The 27565-nt window shown below is 37.5% G+C and overlaps 1 protein-coding gene across 2 annotated transcripts; it reads left to right on the forward strand.

Moving 5' to 3' along the window:
* The first annotated feature begins 1628 nt into the window (after positions 1 to 1628).
* ctdspl2b (CTD (carboxy-terminal domain, RNA polymerase II, polypeptide A) small phosphatase like 2b) lies at positions 1629 to 26835 on the forward strand. Of its 2 annotated transcripts, XM_061887714.1 has the most exons (14): positions 1629 to 1823; positions 13544 to 13731; positions 14645 to 14759; positions 14837 to 14986; positions 18048 to 18296; positions 18389 to 18485; positions 18850 to 18961; positions 19042 to 19128; positions 19323 to 19385; positions 19473 to 19552; positions 21166 to 21292; positions 24485 to 24580; positions 24671 to 24782; positions 24956 to 26835. In XM_061887714.1, the coding sequence occupies exons 2-13, from the start codon at positions 13567 to 13569 to the stop codon at positions 24734 to 24736; spliced, it is 1407 nt and encodes a 468-aa protein (XP_061743698.1). In that variant the 5' UTR covers positions 1629 to 1823; positions 13544 to 13566; the 3' UTR covers positions 24737 to 24782; positions 24956 to 26835. The 2 variants fall into 2 exon arrangements, with proteins under 2 accessions (XP_061743698.1, XP_061743697.1); XM_061887713.1 differs by having other exon boundaries at positions 24671 to 26835.
* Positions 26836 to 27565: the final 730 nt, after the last annotated feature.

Below are 27565 nucleotides of genomic sequence, written 5' to 3' on the forward strand. Positions count from 1 at the left end.
CTGTGTTGGCCCTGCGATGAGGTGGCGACTTGTCCAGGGTGTACCCCGCCTTCCGCCCGATTGTAGCTGAGATAGGCGCCAGCGCCCCCCGCGACCCCAAAAAGGGAATAAGCGGTAGAAAATGGATGGATGGATACTTGGGATGGCGTGGCGCAGTGGAAGAGTGGCCGTGCGCAACTTGAGGGTCCCTGGTTCAAACCCCACCTAGTACCAACCTCGTCACGTCCGTTGTGTCCTGAGCAAGACACTTCACCCATGCTCCTGATGGGTGCTGGTTAGCGCCTTGCATGGCAGCTCCCTCCATCAGTGTGTGAATGGGTGAATGTGGAAGTAGTGTCAAAGCGCTTTGAGTACCTTGAAGGTAGAAAAGCGCTATACAAGTACAACCCGTTTATCATTTATTTACTTTTGGTTTGTTTTGTGTCGTGTTTGTGTCTCCTCTCAATTGCTCTGTTTATTGCAGTTCTGAGTGTTGCTGGGTCAGGTTTGGTTTTGGAATTGGATTGCATTGTTATGGTATTGCTGTGTAGTGGTTTGTTGGATTGATTAAATTTTTTTTTTTTCAATGAGAATCGATTCTGAATCGCACAACGTATTCAAATCGATTTTTTCCCCTCTCCCCTAATACAGTGTTTTTCAAACTTTTTTGAGCCGAGGCACATCTTTTGCGTTAATCATTAAAAAAAATAAAACTCAGTTGACAGTAAAAAGTCATCACAATTGTTGGATATGACTTAAATCCACAACCAACCATGCATCACTATCACCACCTGTCACATCATGCCGTGACTTAGTTTGAGTTTGTTGCTGTTTTCCTGTGTCGTGTTTTAGTTCTTGTCTTGCGCTCCCATTTTGGTGTCTTTTTCTCTTTTTTTTGGTATTTTCCTGTAGCAGTTTAATGTCTTCCTTTGAGCGATATTTCCCGCATCTACTTTGTTTTAGCAATCCAGAATATTTCAGTTGTTTTTGTCCTTCTTTGTGGGGACATTGTTGATTGTCGTGTCATGTTCGGATGTACTTTGTTGACAGCGTCTTTGCGCCACAGTAAGTCTTTGCTGTCGTCCAGCGTTCTGTTTTTGTTTACTTTGTAGCCAGTTCAGTTTTAGTTTCGTTCTGCATAGCCTTCTCTAAGCTTCAATGCTTTTTCTTAGGGGCACTCACCAGACACCTTTTTACCTGTACACTGCCCACCGCTGTTCCAGACATTTACAAAGCAATTAGCTAGGGGCGGCCACATACTGATATGGAAGAGTATTACACGGCTACTCTGCCCAGCTCTAGACAGCACCGACACTCAACAACACAAAATTTGCAGACTATAATTACTGGTTTGCAAAAAATGTTAGGTGAAATTACATAATCTCCCACGGCACACTCGTTGAAAAACACTGCCCTAATATTAGCCATGCCACTTTGTAATTTGATTTTTATTAAAATACATTACTTCATGCAGTTAACTGGCATGATACCTAAACCCTAAATGTGAAATTGTTTAAGGTAACAGTTAAAAAGATGATTCGTTAAATTAAAAAAATAACCGTGTGCGTTTGTTTAAAGAAGTAAAACCGTTAAATTGGATGTTTGAAGATGCAAGAGCGGTAAGGGGGCGTGTCCGTGCCCATACGGGTATTTACCTTGCAGAGCCCGAGCAGAGGCGGGAAATGGCGCCTGGTAACAACGGTGTGTCATTACGGAGACGGCCATTGAGTAGATAAGGTGGGGGAAAAGTCGCCGCAGAAGACGAAAAAAACAATCACTGCTTCTTCCGTGATGGCGCTCGGGTCTTGAGTCGATATTTCCACCCCACGGAGGACCGCGGTGAAGTAAGTCGCAGCGCCTGTGCACATCTGTTAGCTCGGACTGGTTGTTTCCAAGCAAGCTAGCTGGGCTAATTATGCTAAGCTAACTGCGGCCTTCATAGGATACCCGCTATTAACACCGTTTTTGGGCTCGCAACGCCGCACGGCTTTCTCCAACAATGACAGCACATTTTTAACATTAATACGACCAGCTGTTTCCGTTCAAAAAAAATAAAAAATAATTTAATAAATTTTTGGTTGCTGTGTGGTAAGGACTCGATGCATTCCACGACTGAACTTTGCTGATTGACGTTAGCCAGCTAACAGGCGTATTTACCATTCATAATTTCAGTTATGTTTTGTAAATACATCAATCACCACCACTCTGTGTGTAAAAAAAACAAAAAAAACACAGGCACACTTTTTATCTTATGCACATCAGTCAAATGACAAATAAGACGAGATGACAGACGGGTAAAAGGAGTGAATAAACAGGCTGTGAGTGGAAGATACGACTGATGGCTCTTAAAGCAACGTTATTTCATCTAACTACTGATGCAGTATTGGGAAAGGCTTGGATGGTTCATATTCTTAAAACATTGCGGTTACTATAATATATAATGTGTCTGCCCCTTTCGCTGGTTTAACGTGTTGCTCGCTGTAGTTTTGTCAGGCAGCCGTGATTCGCTGCTCATTTCCAGACCCTTCAACCTTGGCAAAATTGGGGTTTCGGTGGTGGGTTGTAAATATTCGGGTTAAACGCGAGATATTCATCGACTAGTGTTATGTTGGAGGGGCCCCTGAATATCTATGTTTGTGTTAGCCAGCTCCATTTCAGACCAGTGTTTTCTTATTTCCCGCTCGCCGGTGTTGTACCGAAATCTGTTACCCATCGGAATTTGTAACTCCAGGGGGCGATGTTCCCATGGCGTTTGTTTGATGGCTAAACGGAAGGGCCAAAAAGGAGGAGAAGAAGAACGCTTACGTAAATGGTGTAAACCAGTGGTTCTCAAATGGGAGTACGCGTACCCCAGAGGGTACTTGAAGATATGCCAAGGGGTACGTGAGATTTATTTTTTTTTAAATTATAAAAATAGCAACAATTCAAAAATGATTTATAAATATATTTATTGAATAAATACTTCAACAAAATATGAATGTAAGTTCATAAACTGTGAAAGGAAATGCAACAATGCAATATTCAGTGTTGACCGCTAGATTTTTTTGTGGGCATGTTGCCTAAATATTGATGTAAAAGATTAATTTTTTTGTGAAGAAATGTTTATAATTAAGTTCATGAATCCAGATGGATCTTTATTGCAATCCCCAAAGAGGGCAGTTTAAGTTGATGATTACTTCTATGTGTAGAAATCTTTATTTATAATTGAATCACCTGTTTATCTTTCAACAAGTTTTTAATTATTTTTATACCTTTTTTTTCCAAATCATTCAAGAAAGACCACTACAAATGAGCACTATTTTGCATTGTTATACAATATAATAAATCAGAAACTGATGACATAATGCTGTATTTTACTTCTTTATCTCTTTTTTTTTCAACCAAAAATGCTTTGCTCTTATTAGGGGGTACTTGATTTAAAAAAATGTTCACATGGGGTACATCACTGAAAAAAGGTTGAGAACCACTGGTGTAAACTATCCTTAAAGTAGGCTGACCATATCCTGAAATCCCAAAAAGAGGACACATATATGCGTGCCAAGGCCGGGACTCGGTGAAAATTTGCCAATGACACTCGAACTTGTTCATAAATAATATATTTATTTAAATAAATAATTATTTCTCCTATGTTGACAGCAGTGTTGATGCTAGGAACTTTTAAAACCGGGTCCCAGTGACCCCATCAAATCATAAAAATGGGGTCCCTTAGTACATTTTTAGGGTACCACTTTTTTGTAAGCGTTTTGGAAAAAAAAGATAAACGTATGCATTATCCTGTTATATTCAACATTCCATGTTGTGTTTTGGTAAAAGGTTGTCATAAACGTTACTTCATCCATTAAAAAAAATATTAAAAAAAGAAAACAAATTTGTATGCCGATGTAAATGTATGCAGTTATAAACATTCATTCGCTTTCTTCTTTTCTTCATGGATCTGAACTTTACCGCTGCTGGTAGTTTTTTCTGTTTTTATTTAATAAGTTGTAGGTGTATTTATTTTAGTATAAAAGTGTAAAAAGTGTTTTGCTTGGGTCATGAAATTATGATAATGGTGTGTCAGGGCATACATAGATTTTATATTTAACACTAAAATCTCTGGAGTCTACATTAACTTCTTATCCATCCCTCATTTCAAAATGTTTTAGTTCTTTTTATGTTTGTTTTCCGCCCTTTTTTTGTCAAACAAAACTATGTTTTTAATGGCAAACGCACAAAATATGCAAAATCCTCCACCAAAAATATTTTTCAAAGTGGAATATTTGATGTGATGCAATGGGAACCTTGGATAGGTCAATAGATCATAATAACATTGATTTTGATTCAATATTGTGTTTTGAGCAATGATATCAGTCAACATTGCAACTTTTTCTAAATTACATTTCACCTTTAAGCTTTTTTTTCACTTTTGTTATGTTTTTGTTTATTTTAATTGTATTTTTAGAATGTGCCTTGGGTCTTTAAAACGTTAGCTGCGGGCCGCAAATGGCCTCCTAGGCACACTTTTGACACCCCTAATTCTGATAAATCTATCATAAAAAGCGGAGCCTGGCTACGCATGCGCGTTTATCATAACTCTCTTGCTCTCTCTGTCCCTCACGAATGCTGCTGCGTGCGCACACACCTTCTCAATTTGTTTTGTTTTTAACCCCTTCTTAACCTACGTACATCAGAAATACCGTACACGCAACCCTAACTCAAAATACCGGACTTTTGAGGCATTTAAGAAATTCCGCCCGGACAGCCCCCACAAAAGAGGACATGTCCGGGGAAAAGAGGATGGATGGTCCGTCTACTTAAAGGCCTACTGAAATGAGATTTTCTTATTTAAACGGGGATAGCAGGTCCATTCTATGTGTCATACTTGATCATTTCGCGATATTGCCATATTTTTGCTGAAAGGATTTAGTAGAGAACATCCACGATAAAGTTTGCAACTGTTGGTGTTAAGAGAAAAGCCCGGCCTCTACCGGAAGTCGCAGGCGATGACGTCGCAAGTGTGGGGGCTCCTCACATATTCACATTGATTTTAATGGTAGCCTCCAACAAAAAGTGCTATTCGGACAGAGAAAACGACAATTTCCCCATTAATTTGAGCGAGGATGAAAGATTTGTGTTTGAGGATATCGATAGCGACGGACTAGAAAAAAAAACGAGTTTAAAAAAAAACGTGATTGCATTGGAACGGATTCCGATGTTTTCAAACACATTTACTACGATAATTCTGGGAAATCCCTTATCTTTCTATTGTGTTGCTAGTGTTTTAGTGAGTTTAAAGTCCTACTGAAACCCACTACTACCCACCACGCACGCAGTCTGATAGTTTATATATCAATGATGAAATATTAACATTGCAACACATGCCAATAGGGCCTTTTTAGTTTACTAAATTGCAATTTTAAATTTCCCGGTGTGTGAGAGAGAATCAACAGCTGATACAATGGACTCATACTCTAATAAAAGCAAGTCATTGATTTCCAGAATATGTGTAATTTATTAATGCTGAAATTCTGACAACTGACGTTTCAGCATTAAGGATAGGTTACGGCATTTACGCAAGCGTTCCTCTTCTCCTCGTCTTTGGTCTTGCCGTTTAACCATCAAACAAACGCCATGGGAACATCGCCCCCTGGAGTTACAAATTCCGATGGGTAACGGATTTCGGTACAACACCGGCAGCTACAGCAATTTGCGCGGTCCTTGCTTGGGAGGATACCCGACGTATGGACGGCAGTTGCATGCGTATTGATTTTATTATCTGTCTGAAAACAGCGATTAAGTTTATTTTTTTAATTTTTTTTTTTTTTTTTTTTACAAAGCAGACCGGAAATTTATCTGCACATTAGGGATTATCAATAAATCAGGGAACAAAATCTCGACACTAACATGCTCCATCTATCCATCCATCCATCTTCTTCCGCTTATCCGAGGTCAGGTCGCGGGGGCAGCAGCCTAAGCAGGGATGTCCCGACTTCTCTCTCCCCAGCCACTTCGTCCAGCTCTTCCCGGGGGATCCCGAGGCGTTCCCAAGCCAGCCGGGAGACATAGTGTTCCCAATGTGTCCTGGGTGCACATTAGGGATCATCAGTAAATCAGGGAACAAAATCTCAACACTAACATGCTCCATCCATCCATCAATCTTCTTCCGCTTATCTGAGGTCGGGTCGCGGGGGCAGCAGTCTAAGCAGGGAAGCCCAGACTTCCCTCTCCCCAGCCACTTCGTCCAGCTCTTCCCTTGGGATCCCGAGGCGTTCCCAAGCCAGCCGGGAGACATAGACTTCCCAACATGTCCTGGGTCTTCCCTGCGGCCTCCTACCGGTTGAACGTGCCCTAAACACCTCCCGAGGGAGGCGTTCGGGTGGCATCCTGACCAGATGCCCGAACCACCTCATCTGGCTCCTCTCTATGCGGAGGAGCAACGGCTTTACTTTGAGCTCCTCCCTAATGACAGAGCTTCTCCACCTATCTCTAAGGGAGAGCCCCTGCCACCCGCGGAGGAATTTCATAGCACTGACATCCTATGAAATAAAAATCGTGGTCCTTTTAAGAAAAACAATTTCTAAATGACCACACATTTTATTTTAAAGCATGTTGGTGTCGAGATTTTGTTCCCTGATATAAATAAAAATTGTGGTCATTTAGAAAAGCAATTTCTAAATGACCACAAATTTTATTTTATAGCATTTTTTTTACAAAGCAGACAGGAAACGTATCTGCACATTAGGGATTCTCAATAAATCGGGGAACAAAATCTTGACACTAACATGCAATAGATAAAAAAATGATGGTCATATAGCAAAATAATTTCTAAAAACAATTGTGGTCATTCATAAAAACTTTCTTAATGACCACACTTTATTTTATAGCATGTGACAATCAAGATTTTTTTGCTCTTTTTACAAAGCAGACATGAAACGTATCTGCACATTAGGGATCCTCAATAAATCTGGGAAAAACATCTAGACACTAACATGCTATAGAATAAAAAAAAATTTGGTCATTTAGAAAAACTTTCTAAATGACCACACATTTTATTTTGTAGCATGTGACTGTCAAGATTTTTATTTATTTATTTTTATTTATTATATATTTTATTTATTTGGGGACGGCGTGGCGCAGTGGAAGAGTGGCCGTGCGCAACCCGAGCGTCCCTGGTTCAATTCCCACCTAGTACCAACCTCGTCACGTCCGTTGTGTCCTGAGCAAGACACTTTACCCATGCTCCTGATGGGTGCTGGTTGGCGCCTTGCATGGCAGTTCCCTCCATCAGTGTGTGAATGGGTAAATGTGGAAGTAGTGTCAAAGCGCTTTGAGTACCTTGAAGGTAGAAAAGCGCTATACAAGTACAACCCATTTATCATTTATTATTTTTTTTTTTTTTTACAAAGCAGCGAGGAAACTTCTCTGCACATTAGGGATCCTCAATAAATCAGGGAACAAAATCTCAAAAACGTATCTGCAAATTAGGGATCCTCAATAAATCGGGGAACAAAATCTCGAGACTAAAATGATATAGAATTGAAAAAAATTGTGTTCATTTAGAAAAATAATTTCTAATAATTTTCTAAAATTTTATTTTATAGCATGTGACTGTCGAGATTTATTATTATTATTATTATTTTTTTTACAAAGCAGATAGGAAACATATCTGCACATTAGGGATCTTCAATAAATCGGGGAAAAATCAACACTAACATGCTATAAAATAAAAGATATAAAAAAAACATTTCTAATAAAAATTTGTGGTAATTTTTTAAAACACAATTTCTAAATGACCACAAATTTAATTTAATAGCATGTTAGTGTCGAGATTTGGTTCCCCGATTTATTGAGGATCTGTAATGTGCAGATACATTTCCTGTCTGCTTTTTAAAACAAAAAAAAAACGTATTGCCGTTTTCAGCCAGGTAAATGAAATATAGAAAAACAGAAAACATTTCTAAATGACCAATTTGTTTTATTTAATTTCAGGCAAGTAATATTTACGCGGAAATCAGTGTTTTTAAGCAATCGTTTTTTTTTGCCTCGAAACATCACTTCTGTTTTTTTAATGAAATATCAATATAAATGTGATCTAAATAAACAACGCTCTCCTCAGCCGCAGGAACTCGCTGTTCACCTTTCTTAAACGCAGCGCCAAAAGACCAGAAACACCTAAACAAGCTGCGTTGAGACAGGGCACCTCCGTTCACTGCAAGCTGCAAAGTGTACGCCATGCAGGGCAGACTAGCCACACCAAACTCCACCGTAGCTTTTGCATGCGTTGTCCCTGACCACAACGTGGGCTTTCGTCGCCTTGGGGTGGTTTTTGTTGTATTTTGTTTTTTTCTTGGCGGAGTCTTTAACGACAACCGTATGAGACTACTTTTTTTCCGAGTTTGCTTTTCATCCAACTTCCGCTTGTATTCATTGTGTATCTCCTTATTATTCTTGAAGACGTGGGAGATAAAATTGCTCGTATTAAAAGAAGACGTCTTGGTTCCTCTTCGCATAACCAACTTTTTGCAGTCATTGAAAATTGCCATTTTTTTTATCCGTCGGAGACACTTTAAAATGATCCCAAACCATAGACATGGTGTCGTTAGTCAGTCACCGAGCTCGTTCGCTTGTTAGCTACGGCTACAGCACCGGCAACAACACACCCTTGTTGTTGTTATGCTCCGCTTGTGGCGATTTGACAAGGTCATCAGCGTCGCCAGTAAACCTCTCATGCTGCAGTCGTGCTGCAACTCCTGTGTTGTGTGTGAGAGAGAAGAGAGTGGAGGGGCTGCTGAATGGGAGACGCAACTGCTCTGTACTTCTCCCTACGTTTGTGTACCACTCCGTATAGTGGTGTTTTAAAATGTCATAAATTTTACTTTTTGAAACCGATACCAATAATTTCCGATATTACATTTTAAAGCATATATCGGCAGTCCGATATTATCAGACATCTCAAGTTTGTACGATTATACAATAGGACCGCGATACTAATGAATCATATTCGGTACTGTACCGGTCTACTCCGCCTCCCCGGCATACATCTAGTCAATACTACTATGATTCCGTCTATCTTTTGGCATCACAACATCTTTAGTTTTTTTTTTTAGATTTATATTATGTTTATAAACTCAGGAAATATGTCCCTGGACACATGAGAACTTTGAATATGACCAATGTATGATCCTGTAAGGACTTGGTATCGGATTGATACCCAGATTTGTGGTATCATCCAAAACTAATGTAAAGTATCAAACAACAGAAGAATACGTGATTATTACATTTTAACAGAAGTGTAGATAGAACATTTTAAAAGAGAAAGTAAGTAGATATTAACAGTAAATGAACATGTAGATGAATAATTCATTTTCTACCACTTTTCCTTAATTTTGACAAAATAATAGAATGGAAAATGACACAATTTGTTACTGCATTCGTCAGCGGACTAATAAAGAGCCATTGTTTGTTTACTTACTACTAAAAGACAAGTTGTCTAGTATGTTCACTATTTTATTTAAGAACAATCTTGCAATAAGAAACATATGTTCAATGTCTCCTAAGATTCTTTGTTAAAATAAAGCCAATAATACAATTTTTTGTGGTCCCCTTTAATTAGAAAAGTATCAAAGTACCGAAAGTATTGGTATCTGACAACACTAGTTAACCATTAGTTACTTAGCTTAATTGTTGTCCCATCCGTTCGCTCTCAGAGCTATGTTTACAGCTGTCTACTTTGCTGCAAATCATATTTGGATGATTAAAATCTGAACACTGTTAGTTCTGAACCAGTTGTTGTTCTAGAGTATTTAGTTATTAATAGCCTAGTCAGCAAGAAGTTATATTTTTGATATGATGATTGTAAACACTGGTCACAACAGAGGAAGTATACTACCTAAGGGGGTGGGGCTACAGATTAGAGATGCCAAATGGGAAATGTTTTTTTTGTTCTTTGAATGCATGGTACAGAATTTTACATTACATTTTCTATGATTATATTGTTAGTAAATGATCTACTAAAAAACAAAAACAAAATTGGTGGTACAATATGAGACACGGAACTGTCAACGGAACAGCCAAAAGAGGTTGGTAGATGAGTATAAATCTAAAGACAAAATATAATGTAGAAATGAACCTAATTGCAGGATATTTGGTCTTGATTTTCAAAAATGTATCTTCAGGGCTTGCGTGGCAGCACTTGGTGCTGATAAAAAATTGCCTGTACGAGCCAGGCTGCCCCACAACGCAGGATAGCGAAAAATAAGGAACTTATTGACTGCAACATCAGATGACAATGGCAGACTAGCGCAAAGCTTGTTGGGTAAAACTTAGCCGTATATAGAGACATCCACTAACGTCACCAATTGGGGGAAAAAAGTCACTAATTGGGCAAATTCCAAACCACTCATTAAAAGGAAGTATGAAGGAAGGCAAGATTGTTTTACAAATATCTCTGCCATGCCTCCATGGTTTGATTTAAAATTTTCAGGACTTGCAAAACCCAAATACACACAAACATGTGCAAATAGGTAAGTAAGGTTGGTATAACATAATAATGTACTACATACTCAAACGATAATAATGATAACCGCTGTAACCGCCCTATTAGATTAAAGTGATCCAAAAACTGGGATTGATTACTGCACTTTGATAAAACTATGGACCCATTAATGACTAACTTTAACTTGCTAGCTAGTCTAAATGCAAATGTAAAAACAAGCAACATTAATGTCTATTTCTATTTAAGATGGTCACATCCCACTCTAAACTTATATACGCACACTACTGTCCAAACAACTGAGACACACTATTCACATTGAACATTAAGGCTGTACTATATTTGCACAAAGTTATCGATAGAAACTCAACATTGTCGCGTTGAAATAGACAGACGTCCATTCAACAGAAGGTGATTTTGTGTGATGTCACATAAACTAAAAGTGAAAACAATGGATCACCCAATTTGCATTTATTAATAAAATGGAGGACGATTGACATATTTAATCACACAAATACAAATAATATTGCTCTTATAAAGCCAGAACAATATTCAATGTTGCTTCTGCCTAGGAACTATATTGTCTATTTATTTTAGTTATTTTTTTAACACATTCAACAATACCGTGACAATAATGGTAAATAGTTTAATTAGCCATATTATTTTTCTGTTACGGTTGTGTATGTGTGGTCCTTCACCCCTTCAACAGCGACATAACCTATTTAATTGCTGTTGGTTATCATTTTTATTTAAGTGCAACATTTTGCTGACACAGTATATTTTTATTTTTGTTTTATCAAACATGAATATTTAAGTTAACATTCCAATGTTAAAATAGATGAAAAATACAAGTTTATTGCATTTGAAAGGGTAAAATTGCGTTATGTATTATCACTACATAAGCGGGGAATTTGGTCTTAAAATAATGTGTGCAATAATATTGTTTATTGGCAATAATTTGTAAGTCAATATATCGTCCTGCAAAAGTTGTTAGGTAAATTACTTGATATGTCAAGTTCCCTCATGTTCTTTTTATCACTAAAATGGCTTTGTATAAATATATTGCTTGGAATGATGTTCATACAGCATCCATATAGTATATGTGAGGATTCAACATCAACTATGTACTTTATATCAAGAGTCATAGTAATCAGTGTAGGTAGGCCTGGGCACTATGACGTGAAAATAACATTTTGAAATATATATTTCTTAACGAAATATTTGATTTCAAAAAAATTTTTTTGCCTAATTCTAAAACAAACCAATAAATACATATGACCAATAACACACAACACGCATTGCTTTCAGTTAGCATTTAAACTATTAGTTTTAAAGACAAACAATGCCACAATTTAAAAGGATACGTTGCATGAACACACACTGCTTCTTTTTTTATAAAGTTATTATTTTTATCGCAAATATACATTGCACGTTGTATAAATCTTTGTCAACATCTAAATTAAGACCTTACTTGCTCTGGGAGGCAAAACTTTTGTCTTGAATAAAATACTTCTGTAAACAAAAATGAAACCTTGCACTTTACATGCAAATAAACAGCATAATTGAAATCATCCATCCATCCATCCATTTTCTACCGCTTATTCCCTATCAATAAAGTGCAAACTTAAATCCTTTATTTCGAATTAAGTATATCTAAACTAAAATGTAGCATTGTACATTGTATGCAAATAAATAATAAACTCTAACATTAAGGTGTCTCTATAGTTTTAGTAGGTGTATATACACTGGTTATCCACTTTTGCAAACCACATCTTTAGCGAAGTTCAGCTCGACCGCTTATTGTTCTTTATTATGCTCCTTTCTTATCATACTTGGTACCTTGAGCAAACGATTTCATCAAAGGAAGTCGTTGTTTAGCGAGTGTTGGTTTTTTGTTCCGGTCCTGTTCTTGTTGCATTTCCCCCACTTGGTTGGATGCTATTTTTTTCCGCAGATCCTGGAATACGTTTGTTGTGCTACGGATTTTTTTTTTTTTAACAAACTTTGCATCGTGCTCATTTGTTCCACGCCTGTTATCACAAATCTAAATCACTGATGACATTTGACTTTTCTTTCTCGTTCTTTTTTACGTTAGCAGTAGCCATGTTGTAGCTGTGTGTGAATCTCTGTTAAAGAAATAAAAGTGGAACAGAAGCTCCTGGGGGCAATAAGTATGCTGGAGCAAGAGGAGAAAAACATCAATTCTTGTTTTTTAATCGTCTGCAACAAAAAAACTTAAATTTATCAATACAGTTGATACAGTAGTCTGTTAGATATTTGTGTTTTTTTCAAACTTTTTATTACTCACCGTTTAAAGCGCAATTAAAGAACATACTGTAAATGTTTCCATTAATATTGTCTTTCAGTGTTCTGCATTTATTTTAACAATCTTAATTCTCTCAGTATTTGTTAATGCGATGCTGTTTAAAGTCTATGTTAGTGTTTTACTGCACAACAGTCGTTAATTTTTTTGATGCTGTACATTAAAAAACAGACATAGTGAAGTCCCTTTATTCGGTTTAATTGTATTTCGTATGAATGGATGTGTCTGCAGCTTGTGGATATGTCCAGACATATTTTCAGTCTGCTGCTGTTACGCAAGCGCAAGAGCAAGAGAGGATGTGCTTACAATTGGTGTCCCCTGTGAATAGTTTTTCTCCTCGGCAGTGTGAACACTTCGATCATCTCAGTTCTAGAGTGCAAGATGTGTGCTCTTTGCAGATATTGCTAAAATCCCAAGTTGAATAAACAAATTTTCCAGTCCAAACTAAATTGCCTAGAATGTGTATAGTGTAAGATCCATTGTTTCATGTTTTGAAAGCCATCTGGCTGCTGTGAGGTAAGTGAAATGGGATGTTGACTACATCCAGATGGTTGAAGCCAGCAAAACCAATGCTACGGAAATATATTTTCACATTCTCCCATTTATCTATTAAACATTAACTGTGTTTTATATTATTAGGTTAACCTAGTACGCTCAATGTGCATTTCTTTCATCTGTATTCAGTTCTCTTAAGCACCTCAATCATCCTATATGTCATCTGTACTGATTGTGTATAATTTGATTAAGTAAATCTTTTTTATTTCAAACAGCCTTACATGTGACTGCTGAAACGATGAGGCTGAGAATGCGTAAGGCGTCTCAGCAACCGATCCCTAGTCTGGCACCACGCCCATCTCGGACCAAGAGAAAGCATTCAGAAGTAGAAGAAGACACTCCTACCAGTGCAAGGGGCTTGTTCTCAACAATCAAAAAGTTCATCAGAGGAACTGCAGTCAAGGTAAATACCCAAGTCACTTCAGTTGGTTTGACAATAAGCCTTGAAGTAGCCTCAGTTGACTTTTTATTTTTATTTTCAAATCAGTCAATTTGATTTTTCACAATTGCCTAAAACTGTATTAGGCATGGTTTTATTGGTTGAGAGTGTCACATTTCCATTAAAAACCTGCTAGATTGCAGTAGCCTATCAGAGAACTTGGTTCTAATTTTAGATCTTTGCTCAAGAGTTGCTGCATAGGAACTGGAGATTTTATAACAAGTAGAAAAGTCAACTGCAAACAAGCGTCTCCCTGTGTTCATTTAATATCGTTTCTAATTTAAATAACTTTTAAATGTATATTTTTCTACTATCTAAAGACTGCACCACACTGTTTTTCCAGAATGTTTGTCTATATCTGTTTCTCATTAGGGATGGGCAATATGGCCTAAAATCTATACAACAATATATATTTTAGCATCTTGCCATAATATGTATTACAAAATAAATATTTGGTATATGAATAATAGAAAATTCAAAATGTTATAAAGGCTCCTAGCTTTGCCTGCTGACATGTGTGCGCACTTGCCACCGATACTCTATACACATTTCGTAACATGAATATTACCCAAGTGTTTGACAATATTATAAGCGTTAACACAGACAAACCATAGCGGCGCCATAATCACTAGCTTGTGTGCCTATTTTGACATGATCGACTGGTGAGCTGCTTCCTTGCTCGTGGAAGTTAATTGTAGATCACATGTTCCCGGATGACATTCCAGCAATAAAATTGCAGTTGTCCAAATATTGAGGTCTGGTTTTTTTGCCATATGATGCTACACTTACAAGCTAGACTCACAAGCTCCACTATCACTAAATGCAAATACTTTTAAGCTTTTGTATAGAATTGTACATAAATTGTTGTCTTTTTAAGGTGCAGCAGGACAACACAGCCAAGAAGGCACGTCTCCACTGTGACGTTGACAACCTAATCACTTCAACACCAGACACCCCTCGCAGGGTTGGTAGGAAAGGCGGCATTAATGGATGTGAGTAGCACAAAGAAAAGTGGTATTTCTTTCTATACTTTGTTATTGTGGTCTAAATTATATTGATTCTTCTTCAGTGGCAACCAATCATGACAGGAGCAAGGAGAAGCCCAATGGAAGTCTGGAGGAGACAACAGCTGCTGAGGTGCCCACCAGCCCTCCTAGGACAACTCTTCTTGGGACCATTTTCTCCCCTGTTTTCAACTTCTTCTCACCGGCTAAGAATGGTAGGCTTTCACAGTAGATGTTGGTTGGACTGCATTTTAATTTAATTCCTACATTAACCTAACCTGTGGCTCGATGGAGATTGTAACTAATAAAATTATAATATGTATTTAATGTGATGCAGCAAAGGTTGATTTAAAAAGGTTTTACAAAATAAAACTGCTCGGAATCGGTGACCGTTTGAGCGTTCATGAAAATGAATACTCCTCATCTTTAAAAGAGGCCTGCACTTCTTCTTTTTTTGAATTTTGCGTATCGTTCACAATCATTATGAAAGACATGACAACAGATGTTTGATTCTAACTCGTAAACTAAAGTCTGCTTACACCATAGCCAATGGGATGTCTTCTATTCCGCCCATAAAACCCAAATAAAAAATCGCCAACAATACTCCATTTTACATTTTGTAACTTGAATAATAACCAAGTATTAGTGATATTGTTATTATTATAAGCGCGGATGCAGACAAACTATTGCGGTGCCGTGATCCCAAGCATGTGTGCTTATATTTACATCGAGTGGTAAGCTGCTTCCCTGCTCGGGAACGTTTATTCTAAATCCTGCCTCACCTGGATAGTAGAAAGGTTAGGATGTAATTAGACATGTTGGTACAATTTGATAACCAATTTAGACCTGGAAATGGTGAACGACACAATAAGATGGTTGCTTCCTTCCCCCCTTTTCTTTGCCAGGGGTTACGAGTAATTTTTCATCTAAACAGGAATATAACAAGATTCTATCAGTAGGTATCCTCACAGCAGACATTGTACAGTAAGTAATGTTTCATTATGTTTGTTGGCTCTCATGAAGTCTACGATGAGTACTAATCATTGATGGGGCGGGAAGCAACCAATGTTTTTTTAAATGAATGTGCCGCGTATGCTTAATTTTGTCAAAGTACGTAAATATTAAATGTTCTGTGAATGTGCCTCATCGGTTCATTGAAATCGGACTTTTGATCTCAGTCATTAAATATGTAAAATACATTAAAACAAAAACCAGTTCTTGTCTTACATAAGGATTAGAGGTCAGGTAAATAATAGATTTTTAGATGCATTGCAATTCGTACGTGGACGATTATAAAATCGATTGATAATTGATTTACTTATTTTAAATAAAGTCATGCAGACCATTCTAAAATTTGGCTGACTGCAGTGAGCCATTTCACTGAGACACCTGACCAGCTCTTTTATTACAGGGCACTTATGATCCAGGTTTGCACGGTGGAAGAGGTGTTAGTGCGTCTGCTTCACAATACGAAGGTCCTGAGTAGTCCTGGGTTCAAACCCGGGCTCGGGATCTTCCTGTGTGGAGTTTGCATGTCCTCCCGGTGACTGCGTAGGTTCCCTCCTGGTACTCCAGCTTCCTCCCACCTCCAAAGACATGCACCTGGGGATAGGTTGATTGGCAAAACTAAATTGGCCCTAGTGTGTGAATGTGAGTGTGAATGTTGTCCGTCTATCTGTGTTGGCCCTGCGATGAGGTGGCGACTTGTCCAGGTTGTACCCCGCCTTCCGTCCGATTGTAGCTGAGGTACATACCAGCGACCCCCGCAACTCCAAAGGGGAAAAAGCGGTAGAAAATGGATGGATGGATGTTTTTAAAAGTTGCAGGTAATAAACGCTTATTTACTGAAACGAAAAGAAATGTAAAACGGCATGAATATTCATAAATTGAAGATCCATCAATTATTTTTCTATCGACTCGTAGCTACTGAATCGTAATCGAATCGTGACGTGGCCAAAGATTTCCACCTAATAAGTATTGTGAATGATGGGCAACATGTCAAAAAAAGTGCAGTTTCCCTTTAATGGTCGATCGTTATGGTCAAGAAATAGAAAACAAATTCAAGATTAATACCAATGGCGGCTTTATCCCCCTAGCTTTTTGCTTTTTATTGTGTTACTTTTCATATCCTTGTCACACTGCTGCATGAACTCAGTAAAGTTAACTAAAAGTGCCTTTAGTGTAATCTCTTCAGGGTAGTTGTAAAACTGTGTGAGCCATCTGATTCAAAGCAGATGGCTCACCCCAACAAACCTCTTTTGAAGACCTTTAATGAGCTGGCTCTTTCCTCCAAACCATCATGCAATACACCTTAATGTGCACCTCTCATAAAAAGTAACATTGCCGCTAGAGCTGTAATGATAGGAACATTTAAAATGATCACGGTTATCATTGCGGTATTGTTGAATGCACACGGACACACTGAAATCTTTTGATGTTTTTTTTGGTTTGAAATCTATAAAATAGACACACTGTTTGATAACCCACTATTTTGCAAATGTTGTATTTATGCTACACTGATTTTGTTTTAGTTTTAGTATTTTATCTGTTTTAATGGCTAAGTTTTTATTGTTTAAAATATTGGTTTGTACTGTAGCACTTACAGATTTATTTAAATGAAAAGTGTGACAAAATCTACTACCTCTGGTGAGTGTTGTGAGGTCCTACTCTGTTCGGCAAATTTTGAACACCGTAAAACACTTCTCTTTCTACTAACTTAGAACTATGACTGTTTTAAGAGCATAACTTTTAAGTTTTTTAGTTCCATGTGCACCATTTAATATCTTAGTTACTCACACAGCAATGTGTGTATATGTTTAGATTGGGGTATGTTGTTTCTTAATGGAGAAAGATGTTAATGTTCCTTGTTTTCATTTAGGCTAGTGAGTTAGTGCCAGTAAGTCTGTGAGTTTATTAAAGTTTCAGCGGAGAATTGGACGTCGCACACTTTACCTAGACAAAGCGCTTTACAGGTCTCGGGATGACATGGTTTACTACACAAAAGCAAAGTTCAGGCTTAAATTGTCTTTAAAAAAATCATAATCCCTCCAAATATATGGTTTATTATTCTAATAGAAATATTCAAATGTCTCTCTGTTTAATTATTTTGTCTTCACCTGTACCGTTAGACTAATTTTTACCATCATATATTTTATCATTATAAATTTTTTGTACAAACTCCTTGTATATCACTAAACTGTGCCTATTCTATGTAAAAAGATACTCTCCAATCACCTGCGACAGGCTTTATGCGTACTTTTCTCCCCTTTGACACAGCCTCGTCCGGCTCAGACTCCCCAGACCAAGCATTGGAAGCAGAAGAAATAGTGAAGCAGCTGGAAATGGAGCAATCTGTAGAAACAGCCACCAGCACCATCACTTCTACACAGGAATTATGTACCACCACAAACTTCTACTCGAGTGTATCCCAGCTGCCCCCTCTGCGACTTCCTCACATCCCTGATGCATGCCCCACTGTAGAGGAGGATGAAATTGATGCTAATGCTGACCTTCCACCTCTCACTGGTTGGTCATAAATTTTTATTGATTTGATCAGAATTATGTGCATGCTTATACAGTATTTTGAAATTATTCAATATATGATTTTATTTTCCTAGCTCCAGGCTCAAGTCCAGAAATGGCATACATGAACTCTCCTCCTACTGCAGTTCCACCAGAAGCATCTTATGAAGAAGAATGGGAAGTCTTTGACCCGTAAGTAAAAACCCAAGTCATAAAATGTTGGTAATAGATTGCCATCTGTCTCTGAATAGACAGTGTTTTAAACACTTTTGGTTAAACTACATTGATGTCTGCAAGATGAAATCTTTTGACATAAAGCTAGTATAAAACCAGACATTTCTCAAATGTTTTTGCTAATGTAAAGAACCTTTCCATTAAATGTTATAAAAAGGAACTATACATACTAACATATAAATGTAATTTTAATCTCTTAATTGTTCTTGCCATTAGAGACTAAGTTAGACCACTACATCGATATGTCAACCCCACTGCCCTTACTTATACAGTGGTTGAAATGGTTGGATCAATTAAACATGTTTAATGTCTTACTTTCCAGGTATTTCTTCATCAAACACGTACCACCATTAACTGAAGAGCAGCTAACTCGGAAACCAGCCTTACCATTAAAGACTCGTAGCACACCTGAGTTTTCTTTGGTCCTTGATCTGGTCAGTAACGGGACGCAAGAAATGTTCTATTTTTGCAGTTAATATACTTACGAAAAACATGTTTCACATATATTTTCAAGGATGAAACGTTGGTCCACTGCAGTTTAAACGAGCTGGACGATGCAGCACTTACCTTCCCTGTACTCTTTCAGGATGTGATATACCAGGTAACTGATGCATTATGTTCTGACCACTAGAGGGGGCTATAACACTTAGAATCAGTTCTGCATTTTTTTTCAAATACACAGACGAAATAAGCATGAAAAAAAATCAAGGATAAATTGCCTTTGTCGCCCTAAACAAAGTATGCAATGAACCGTGACGTGCTTATGTATTTCTCATGCTCTTTTGCCATTTACAGGTATATGTGCGCTTGAGACCGTTTTTTAGAGAGTTTTTGGAACGCATGTCTCAAATTTATGAGGTAAATATATCTTTGGTAGTTCTTGTATTTTATCTTATTTCTAACAATGTAGGATTTGATACAGTGGTCTTTCTGTCTCTTTTACAGATCATCCTTTTCACAGCCTCTAAAAAGGTGTACGCAGACAAACTGCTCAATATCTTGGACCCCAAGAAGCAGTTAGTAAGGTGAGGTGTTTCTGTATGTTGGCAACAATTTTACAGGTCTAAATACAATGTACAGTAGGGCTGGATGAGTATGGCAAAAATAATAATCATGATTTTGATTGATATTGTAATCACAATTAGACAATTCATTAATCTGAAAACATGAGTATTTATTGTACCAGCAAAACTCAACTTCACATATAAAGTTATTAATTAGTAATAGATATTAATTAGTAACGAATTAACCACAGCAAGTAAAATAATGGCAAAACAAATCAATTTAAATAGCAATTCAAAAAACAGTAAAATTCAGTTTTAACTTTTTTTTTTTATGTAATTTTTTTTTTAGTAGTTTTTTCAATTTTGTGCTTTTTGTGTAAAATATAATTAAATGTTTAATTAAATGCAAAAATTATCACATTTATTAGTCCAGTATATCCATCCATCCATCCATTTCCTACCGCCTTTTTCCTTTTGGGGTCGCTGGCGCCTATCTCAGCTACAATCGGGCGAAAGGCGGAGTACACCCTGGACAAGTCACTAACTCATCACAGGGCCAACACAGATAGACAGACAACATTCACACTTACATTCACACACTAGGGCCAATTTAGTGTTGCCAATCAACCTATCCCCAGGTGCATGTCTTTGGAGGTGGGAAGAAGCCGGAGTACCCGGAGGGAACCCACAACCAATATTTTAGGTCAAAGCTTAATCATTTTTGTAAATTTATCATTTAGTGTTTTAAGTATATTAAGTTTTTGCGAGATAATTTTTTGAAACCTTTATTTTGTTAGTGCATTCAGACCAGATTGTGAAGGGGGGAAGTGTGCTGTGCTGTGCTGTTCTCAGCTTGACAAGTAAAGAAGCGACTCGCTTGAGGCTGTTAAAAAAAGAAAAATTACAAAGCGAGAGCGCCTCTCAAGTTGGGACCAGTGTTTGTGCATTGATCTTACGTGGATGATGTCGCTAATAATAACACAAGTAGATGAGATGCGCTGTGGGTGTATATATTGTTCTTGTTAGCTTAAGCTTCGTAGTTTAGTCGCTGTTTCAAGTGACCGTCTTGACATTGTTTTGTTCAGAACGGGACGACTGAGTGCATCGGGAGGATATGAGCGCTACCGGACACATTATTTTGCCAAACAAATGTTTCTTCTCCCCACAATGACTACATTTCACTTACATTTATGTCAATTTCCATGGTATTATTTTGCGTTTATCAGCAGATTTTGTTTTCTTGGCTAGTTATGTGACTCTGTCTGGTGATGGGAAAGCAGAAATCATATGCCTTACTTTTTTGTTGAGTTGAGTGATTATTGATTAGGCATACTTGCGCTGAGTCAAAAAGTTGTAACTATGGTGACACCCCTATTTTCTCGTAGACTTGCATTTTTCCCCACTCATTTGTTCCTCATCTATTTCAGTCACAAGCTCCGGAATTTGCATGCACGTTGTGTGGCCTATTTATTACATTTGAGTAATCATGAGAAGCCATAATGTACAGCACCAGTGTTTGAATGATGAGCTGTAAGTGTGGTGGTGTTCTCTGAATTATTTATTGTCCTGACCTTGTCAATGTGTCCTCAATCTCCCCGACCCCCTTCTTTTTTGTCATTCTTCACTCACTGTAGACACAGGTTGTTCCGAGAGCATTGTGTCTGTGTCCAAGGAAACTACATCAAGGATCTTAACATTCTTGGCAGAGACCTGTCAAAGACCATCATCATTGACAATTCACCACAAGCCTTTGCATACCAGGTATCTACAGAAATAGAACCGTATGTCTCATAGTTTTCTAAACCCATACATTCAAGAACCGCTTGTGGCTGAAATTGACTTTGTTTAGTACAGATGTAAAATTGCAATGAACCGCAGAATTATAACATAATGCTATGTTCTGAAGGGCTGCTGCTATCGATTTATTGTAGTAATTAATGGAGCAATCAAAGACAGTTTATAGATTCAATGCATTTAAGGGAAAATAGTTAAAAAAAAATGTTTTTATGCTTAGCATAACTTTTTTTTTCTTCAGTAAACTGCCATAATCAACATTGAAATTGCACTTTTGACGTGTGGTAATAAAACATTTTAAAAATTAATGTTCCGCTGTTCGCTGCCACGTAGAGCCCGACAATCACATACCATTTCTCTCATATGAGCTCTATTGCAGCAGATACGAGTAAACTATTTCCACGTCTTTAAAGTTCCGGCCACTTTATGCGGTATGAATTTTATAAATTTTTATTAGTTAAGCTTTAAACAACCCAATATGAAGCAAAGGGCTTAATATTTTTGGTTAAAACATCCCACAAGGCATTGCCAGCAACTATATTAAAACACTACCTTCATTGTTCAGGATAAAGATACACGTAATATTTTCTATTCAGTCAAAAATATCATTGCACCAGCTGTGATACGATGAAGAAATACTGTGAGTCATTGGATCAGAAGTCCCTTCGTCGTTTTTTAAGTTGAAAACAGCCACAATTTAATGCAATGAGCCATACAAAATCGAGAAGTCTTTAGTAGAGCAGAAACCACGACATATTCCCCGATGTCTCATACTCGGACTTTGTGAACTGCTTAATTTTTCAACACAGCCCATTTTAGACCTTGAAATACTTTTCAAAATTAGAAAAGTCTAGAAAACTGTTTGTGGATGGCTTTGTATGTTGTGTTAATCTTGATAAACCCAGTGGACTTAGTGTCGTTGTCAAGCCAGGCTAGAGTCATGCACTCATGAATGGTCATCTCAGCACACTGTAACTGTAAGGCAAAATTGGGAGAATGTTGTTCTCATGTCGCTTCAGTTCTATATTTTATGTGGCGGCTACAGAGAAGTAAGTACTAATTTTTATCAATACATCTACTGTCCAAGTTATTCAACCTAACACGTCGATACAAAGTAAACTAGTAGCATTTATTTTAGATTCGTCTTTACTTACCGTATTTTTCAGATTATAAATCGCTCCGGAGTATACGTCGCACCGTCCGAAAATGCATAACAAATAAGGAAAAAAACATATATATGTCGCACTGGAGTATAATTCGCATTTTGGAGGGAAATTTGTTTGTTCAGAAATATATTAGGAATGCGATAAAAGCTAGTAATACCTCTCCCACCTCGGTTGTAGCAGTTAACAATCGCACATTGTCGACATTATCGGTATCACTAGTTGAATGATCAGTAACAATGAGCATGTTTACAAATGAAGCCTTCTAATATTGCCAACAGCAATGCATTGTGAGAAATGTAAAAAAATCCAGAGCCCTCTATAAAACACAGTACAATAAGATGCAATCGGGCGCAGATTTCTTAAAAGGACAAATGTTTCACGGTTATTTAACTCTCTTGTCATGCTTATATGTAGGTATTTTTCATATTGTAAGCATTTTGTTGCATTTCACTGGTTTCAGTTTGGAGTTCCGTCTCTGAAAACTGGATTAGGTTCCTGTGTCGAGGCTAGGGCTGCAGCTATGGATTCATTTAGTAATCGAGTAATCTATCGCTTTTAAATTTCTTCTATTAACTGAATAAAACACGATTTACAGGCTTGATGCGTTGTTTGGCGAAAGTAGTTGGAATAAATAGGCTTTTTTTTATGACCTTTCATTCTTATTTCTTATAAATGCACATACAATTGAAGTTGCACTTTTAAGATTTGGGAGCACTATATTACTTATATTTTGAAAAGAAAATGTTTTAAAAGATAAACACGTGTAGCCTAAAACCAGATAATAGATAATAAAGGAAAAACTAAACAAATGGGCTCTCTGATAAACTAAGATGAATTGAGTGACTATATATTCAACATTTGAAAAAGTTTTAATTGAGGAGTGGTGTTGAATTTTGGACAAACATCTCATTAGCTTTAACACAAACTGTAGACGCTAATGTCCCCACATGCCTCCATGTGTTCGAATACAAACTTTGTTATACTATTCAAACAGATAAGATGACATTAGCTACCAAAAAAGACTTTTACCTTTTTTCTGCTTGTTTGCATCTTTATGTAGGATTATTTCTGGTAATGCTGCATCATTTGTGCAGTCTTATTGTGACATTCCGTTTGACATTATGAACATTTAACCACAAAGTCTGTCTTTTTCACTTAGAAATGATCATGAAACCTCTCCTTCCGTTTGACATTATGAACATTTAACCACAATGTCTGTCTTTTTCACTTAGAAATGATCTTAAAACCTCTCCTTCTCTGGGCCCTTTGCTCTCTTTCGCCCCCCCCCCCAATAGGTGCACCTCTCTCTTGGAGCAGTCTAGTGGGAATAATGTCCAAATTAATGTTTGTTTTTTTTGTATGGATTTAGTCAATCAATCTTTTCAGCCCTGGTCAAGGTACCAGCATAAGCGAAACGGGCTCGCTCCTCTCCCTGCAAAACCTTCCTGTGTAGCTTCAAATGACAAGTAGCTTCAATAAGATACGTCTTCCCTCACCGTAAAAGGCTGTGATTGGTCGGCTTGCGGAAAATTATTTCACTGTGTAGACAACTTGTTGCCTACAGACCACATCCAAAAATGCCTTCTTTGCCAAATTCGGATCAACATGTACAATAGTAATGACTTGTTAGGCATCAAATAGTTCCTGCTGCAGTAACCATCTCTTCTCCCTTCTAATCACCATCCTTTGTTAACAACAAAATAAATTAACAAGCTCACTAATTGTCAGGACTTGTGGTTGATCTTATGCCACGCGCTGAACCCTGACAAATGGCTATGAAAGTGCGGCCCAGGGGCCATTTGTAGCCCTTTGTTTTTTTTACTGGCTCAAGGCCCAGTGTATAAATACAATTAAACCAAAAAATTTTTAATATATATATTTCTTTTTTAGCCGTTGTACAAAATGCAAATCTCAGTTAGCCAGTATTATATTAAACTTTTTTATATATATATAATTTCTAGCCACATTTAATATTTTGTTTTAACCCCCACAGTTGTCCAACGGAATTCCCATTGAGAGCTGGTTTATGGACAAGAATGACAGTGAGCTGCTGAAGTTGGTGCCGTTCCTTGAGAAGCTGGTTGAGATGGTACGATGCCCTACTTTTTTGTGTTTTATCATGCATAAACTGGTTTTTTGGCCTATTGTATCAAGACTCAAGCAGCTAATGACTCAACAGGATGAAGATGTGCGGCCACATGTTCGGGAGAGGTTCCGTCTTCACGACCTGTTGCCTCCGGATTGAACTCCAGTTTCATAGACAGGGACAGCTAGGAAGGACTGAAAACCAAGTGTGTAAAAAGCCCCTCATAAAAAAAGTTGCTTCATTTTGTTTTTTATTTTTTTAACTCGCCATTGCTATGGAAAAAAAACATCCATTCTAAAGAAGAACATTTCCTGTATGAATTTTTCTATAAAAAAAAAAAAAAGTATTTTGTTTAATTTTTTTTTTTTTTGACTTCAGTTTTGGAGTGGGCTATCGTCTCCACACTAAATCCAGGTTTTGGTGCTTGCTTAGTGGATAAAGGCGCTAAAACCCAACTCAACCTCTGGTGCTGAAGCTGTTGACACTCTAGCCTCCACAGGAAAGACTGGCTTGTATATCAATACGTGTGTCTCTGTTCACTCCGTTTGTCTTTTGCAAACTGTAGCTTTTAAAATCATATGCATTCCACCTTAGCAGAGTCAAGTTTGCTGTCTTGTTTTGGTCAATCCATTTTTTTTTTTATTATTCTAAATTGCATTTCCATGTTTTATCTTATGTGAGGTGTTTTGGAAGAGGGGTCTAACAGTAAGCTGGTCAAATCCATGAGTCTAGTGTGTTCTCATTCTGAAGGCTTAAAAATGCAAGGTGGACACAGCATGGCACATTCATTAGTTTTAAGAATCCTCATATGTAAATCTGACATAGTGTACGGTTTGAGGGCATTTATGTTTGAAGTGCTATGTGTCGACGTTACAGTATTCGATTTGTATAGAATCAGTATTGTTTTTTTATTCTAAGTATTGTGGCTTATTCAGAGCCGTTACTTTTGATGGCTAGGATAGCGTTCTGGTATTGTAGCATAGCCAGTGTCCCCTGACATCTGGTTTAGAACCTCAACCAGCCACATATGGCACCAGCGTCATCGCCCGCACCTCTGCCTGTTTTTCCTACTGTTTAAAAGGTTGTTATTCAGAATGCTTATTTTATAACCCTTTCTGTGCTTTCGGTCTGAGGCACTATTGTTTCTGCTGATTTTTTTTTTTTTTTTTTTTTTTTATCCACAGATTTAATTTGTATCAAAGTACATTCTTCTTTTTTTGACCACATTGACACCCCTTAAATTTATTTTAGGATGGAAAAAGACAATCAGACCCCAGCGTTGTTAAGCAACACTTATTCCTGCACATATTAGTATTTGTTTCCAGTGAGTTGGATTTTACCACATTTCTAGTTTAGTCTGTTCTGGCCAAAAAATCCCCAGCAATTGTCAAAAGTGGTTGCCATCTGTTTGCACCTGCTCGTCACGTTAGTATCACTCCAGGAATTCAGCTTGTACAACCATAACAGGGCACAATGGAAATTCTGCATAGTGTTGCGTGCATGTCCAGACGATGAATGTAAATTGTAAAGTGGAAGTCTTAGGTGTTTTTCCAATTTTTTTTTTTACAGTGTTTGTATCCTCAATGAAATGAACAAATACATTAGGCAATGAGCCAAAGGAGATTTTAAAGTGGGGGTTTAAACATTGTGGAGACAAAGGAGATCCACCTAGAGATCCCAGAAGGGTGCCTCTAGCAGCCAGAGTGTGATGTCACAGTTTGTATCTGAAGAAGGCATTTGATGCGATTTATTCAGCTCCTTTTTACGTGCATTATTATTGTTATTATTATTGTACACTCAGTGTGGAACAATATTAGCAGCCTCATGTTTTAAAAAGAAAAATCCTTTCAGGAAAAAGCTATTTTATATCTTTTGATTTTAAAAAGGCATGTTATATCTGCTTTTAAATGTATTAATAAGATAAACTCTTCATTACATGTTCTCCCAACTCTTCAAAATAATTTAGATTAGTCCAATGCCACCAAACAGTTCATAGCATGTAGACAGTACAGTTTGCTTTGTGGGGGAAAACTCCTGAATTGAATTTGAATCTCTGAACTTTTTCTACAGAAAAAAAGTTTTGTCGATTCTTTTTTTCACTGTATCTGTCAAGCCATTTTACTTGCAAGAAATGTTTCTGCTAAAGATGTTTTGAAAATGTTATGAGACATCTTTGTAAGCCGCCAAGCTATATACTATTGTAAAGTGTATATAACGTTACATTGAATTTCTGAAACAAAGTTTTAAAGTGAAAAGTCTCTTCAGTGCTCTTGTTTTTATTTCAATTGATTGTGGGAGGATGCTGCACATGTGCAACTGGTCAATTCTGTTTGGGGCTGCCTAGAGGGCGCAAACATTTAAATGAGGTGCCACAAATATATCCTGCCCTCTTGCTGTGCCGACTTTCTTGGCTACACACAAACTAAAAGGATAATATTTTACTACAAATGCAGTGTTTGGAAAAGCAATCAGTCTAAATTTATTTTTTATCATTTAGCTCACACTGCGATGAGGTGGTTGAGTGTGGACCCCGCCATCCGCCCGAATGCAGCTGAGATAGGCTCCAGCAGCCCCAAAAAGGACAAGCAGTAGATAATGGATGGATGGATGGATGTCATTTAGCTCACAATTAAGACCTATTCTTTAGAACCGTTCCAAAACGAGCATGTCAGCTGGCTGCTACATCAAACTTAAGAGAGTTGTTTACACCAATGTAATGTTCATAAGTGACAAAGTCAAGTAACTGCACAGCGAAATGATGAAAGACAAATAGAAAAAGGTGTATTCCAACAGACTAAATACTTTTGAGGAAGCAATTCCATACATTGTCAAATGCGGAAGTGTAGAGTCAGTTGTTTAAGTGTCTAAATGTCTATGCAACACGCAATTCACATATTTGGAGCTAACCCGTACATCCATTTTCTACCGCTTATTCCCTTTTTGGGGTGGCGGGGGGCGCGGTCGCCTATCTCAGCTACAATCGGGCGG

Source organism: Nerophis ophidion, linkage group LG25 (genome assembly GCF_033978795.1).
Source record: "Nerophis ophidion isolate RoL-2023_Sa linkage group LG25, RoL_Noph_v1.0, whole genome shotgun sequence".
Taxonomy (NCBI): domain Eukaryota; kingdom Metazoa; phylum Chordata; class Actinopteri; order Syngnathiformes; family Syngnathidae; genus Nerophis; species Nerophis ophidion.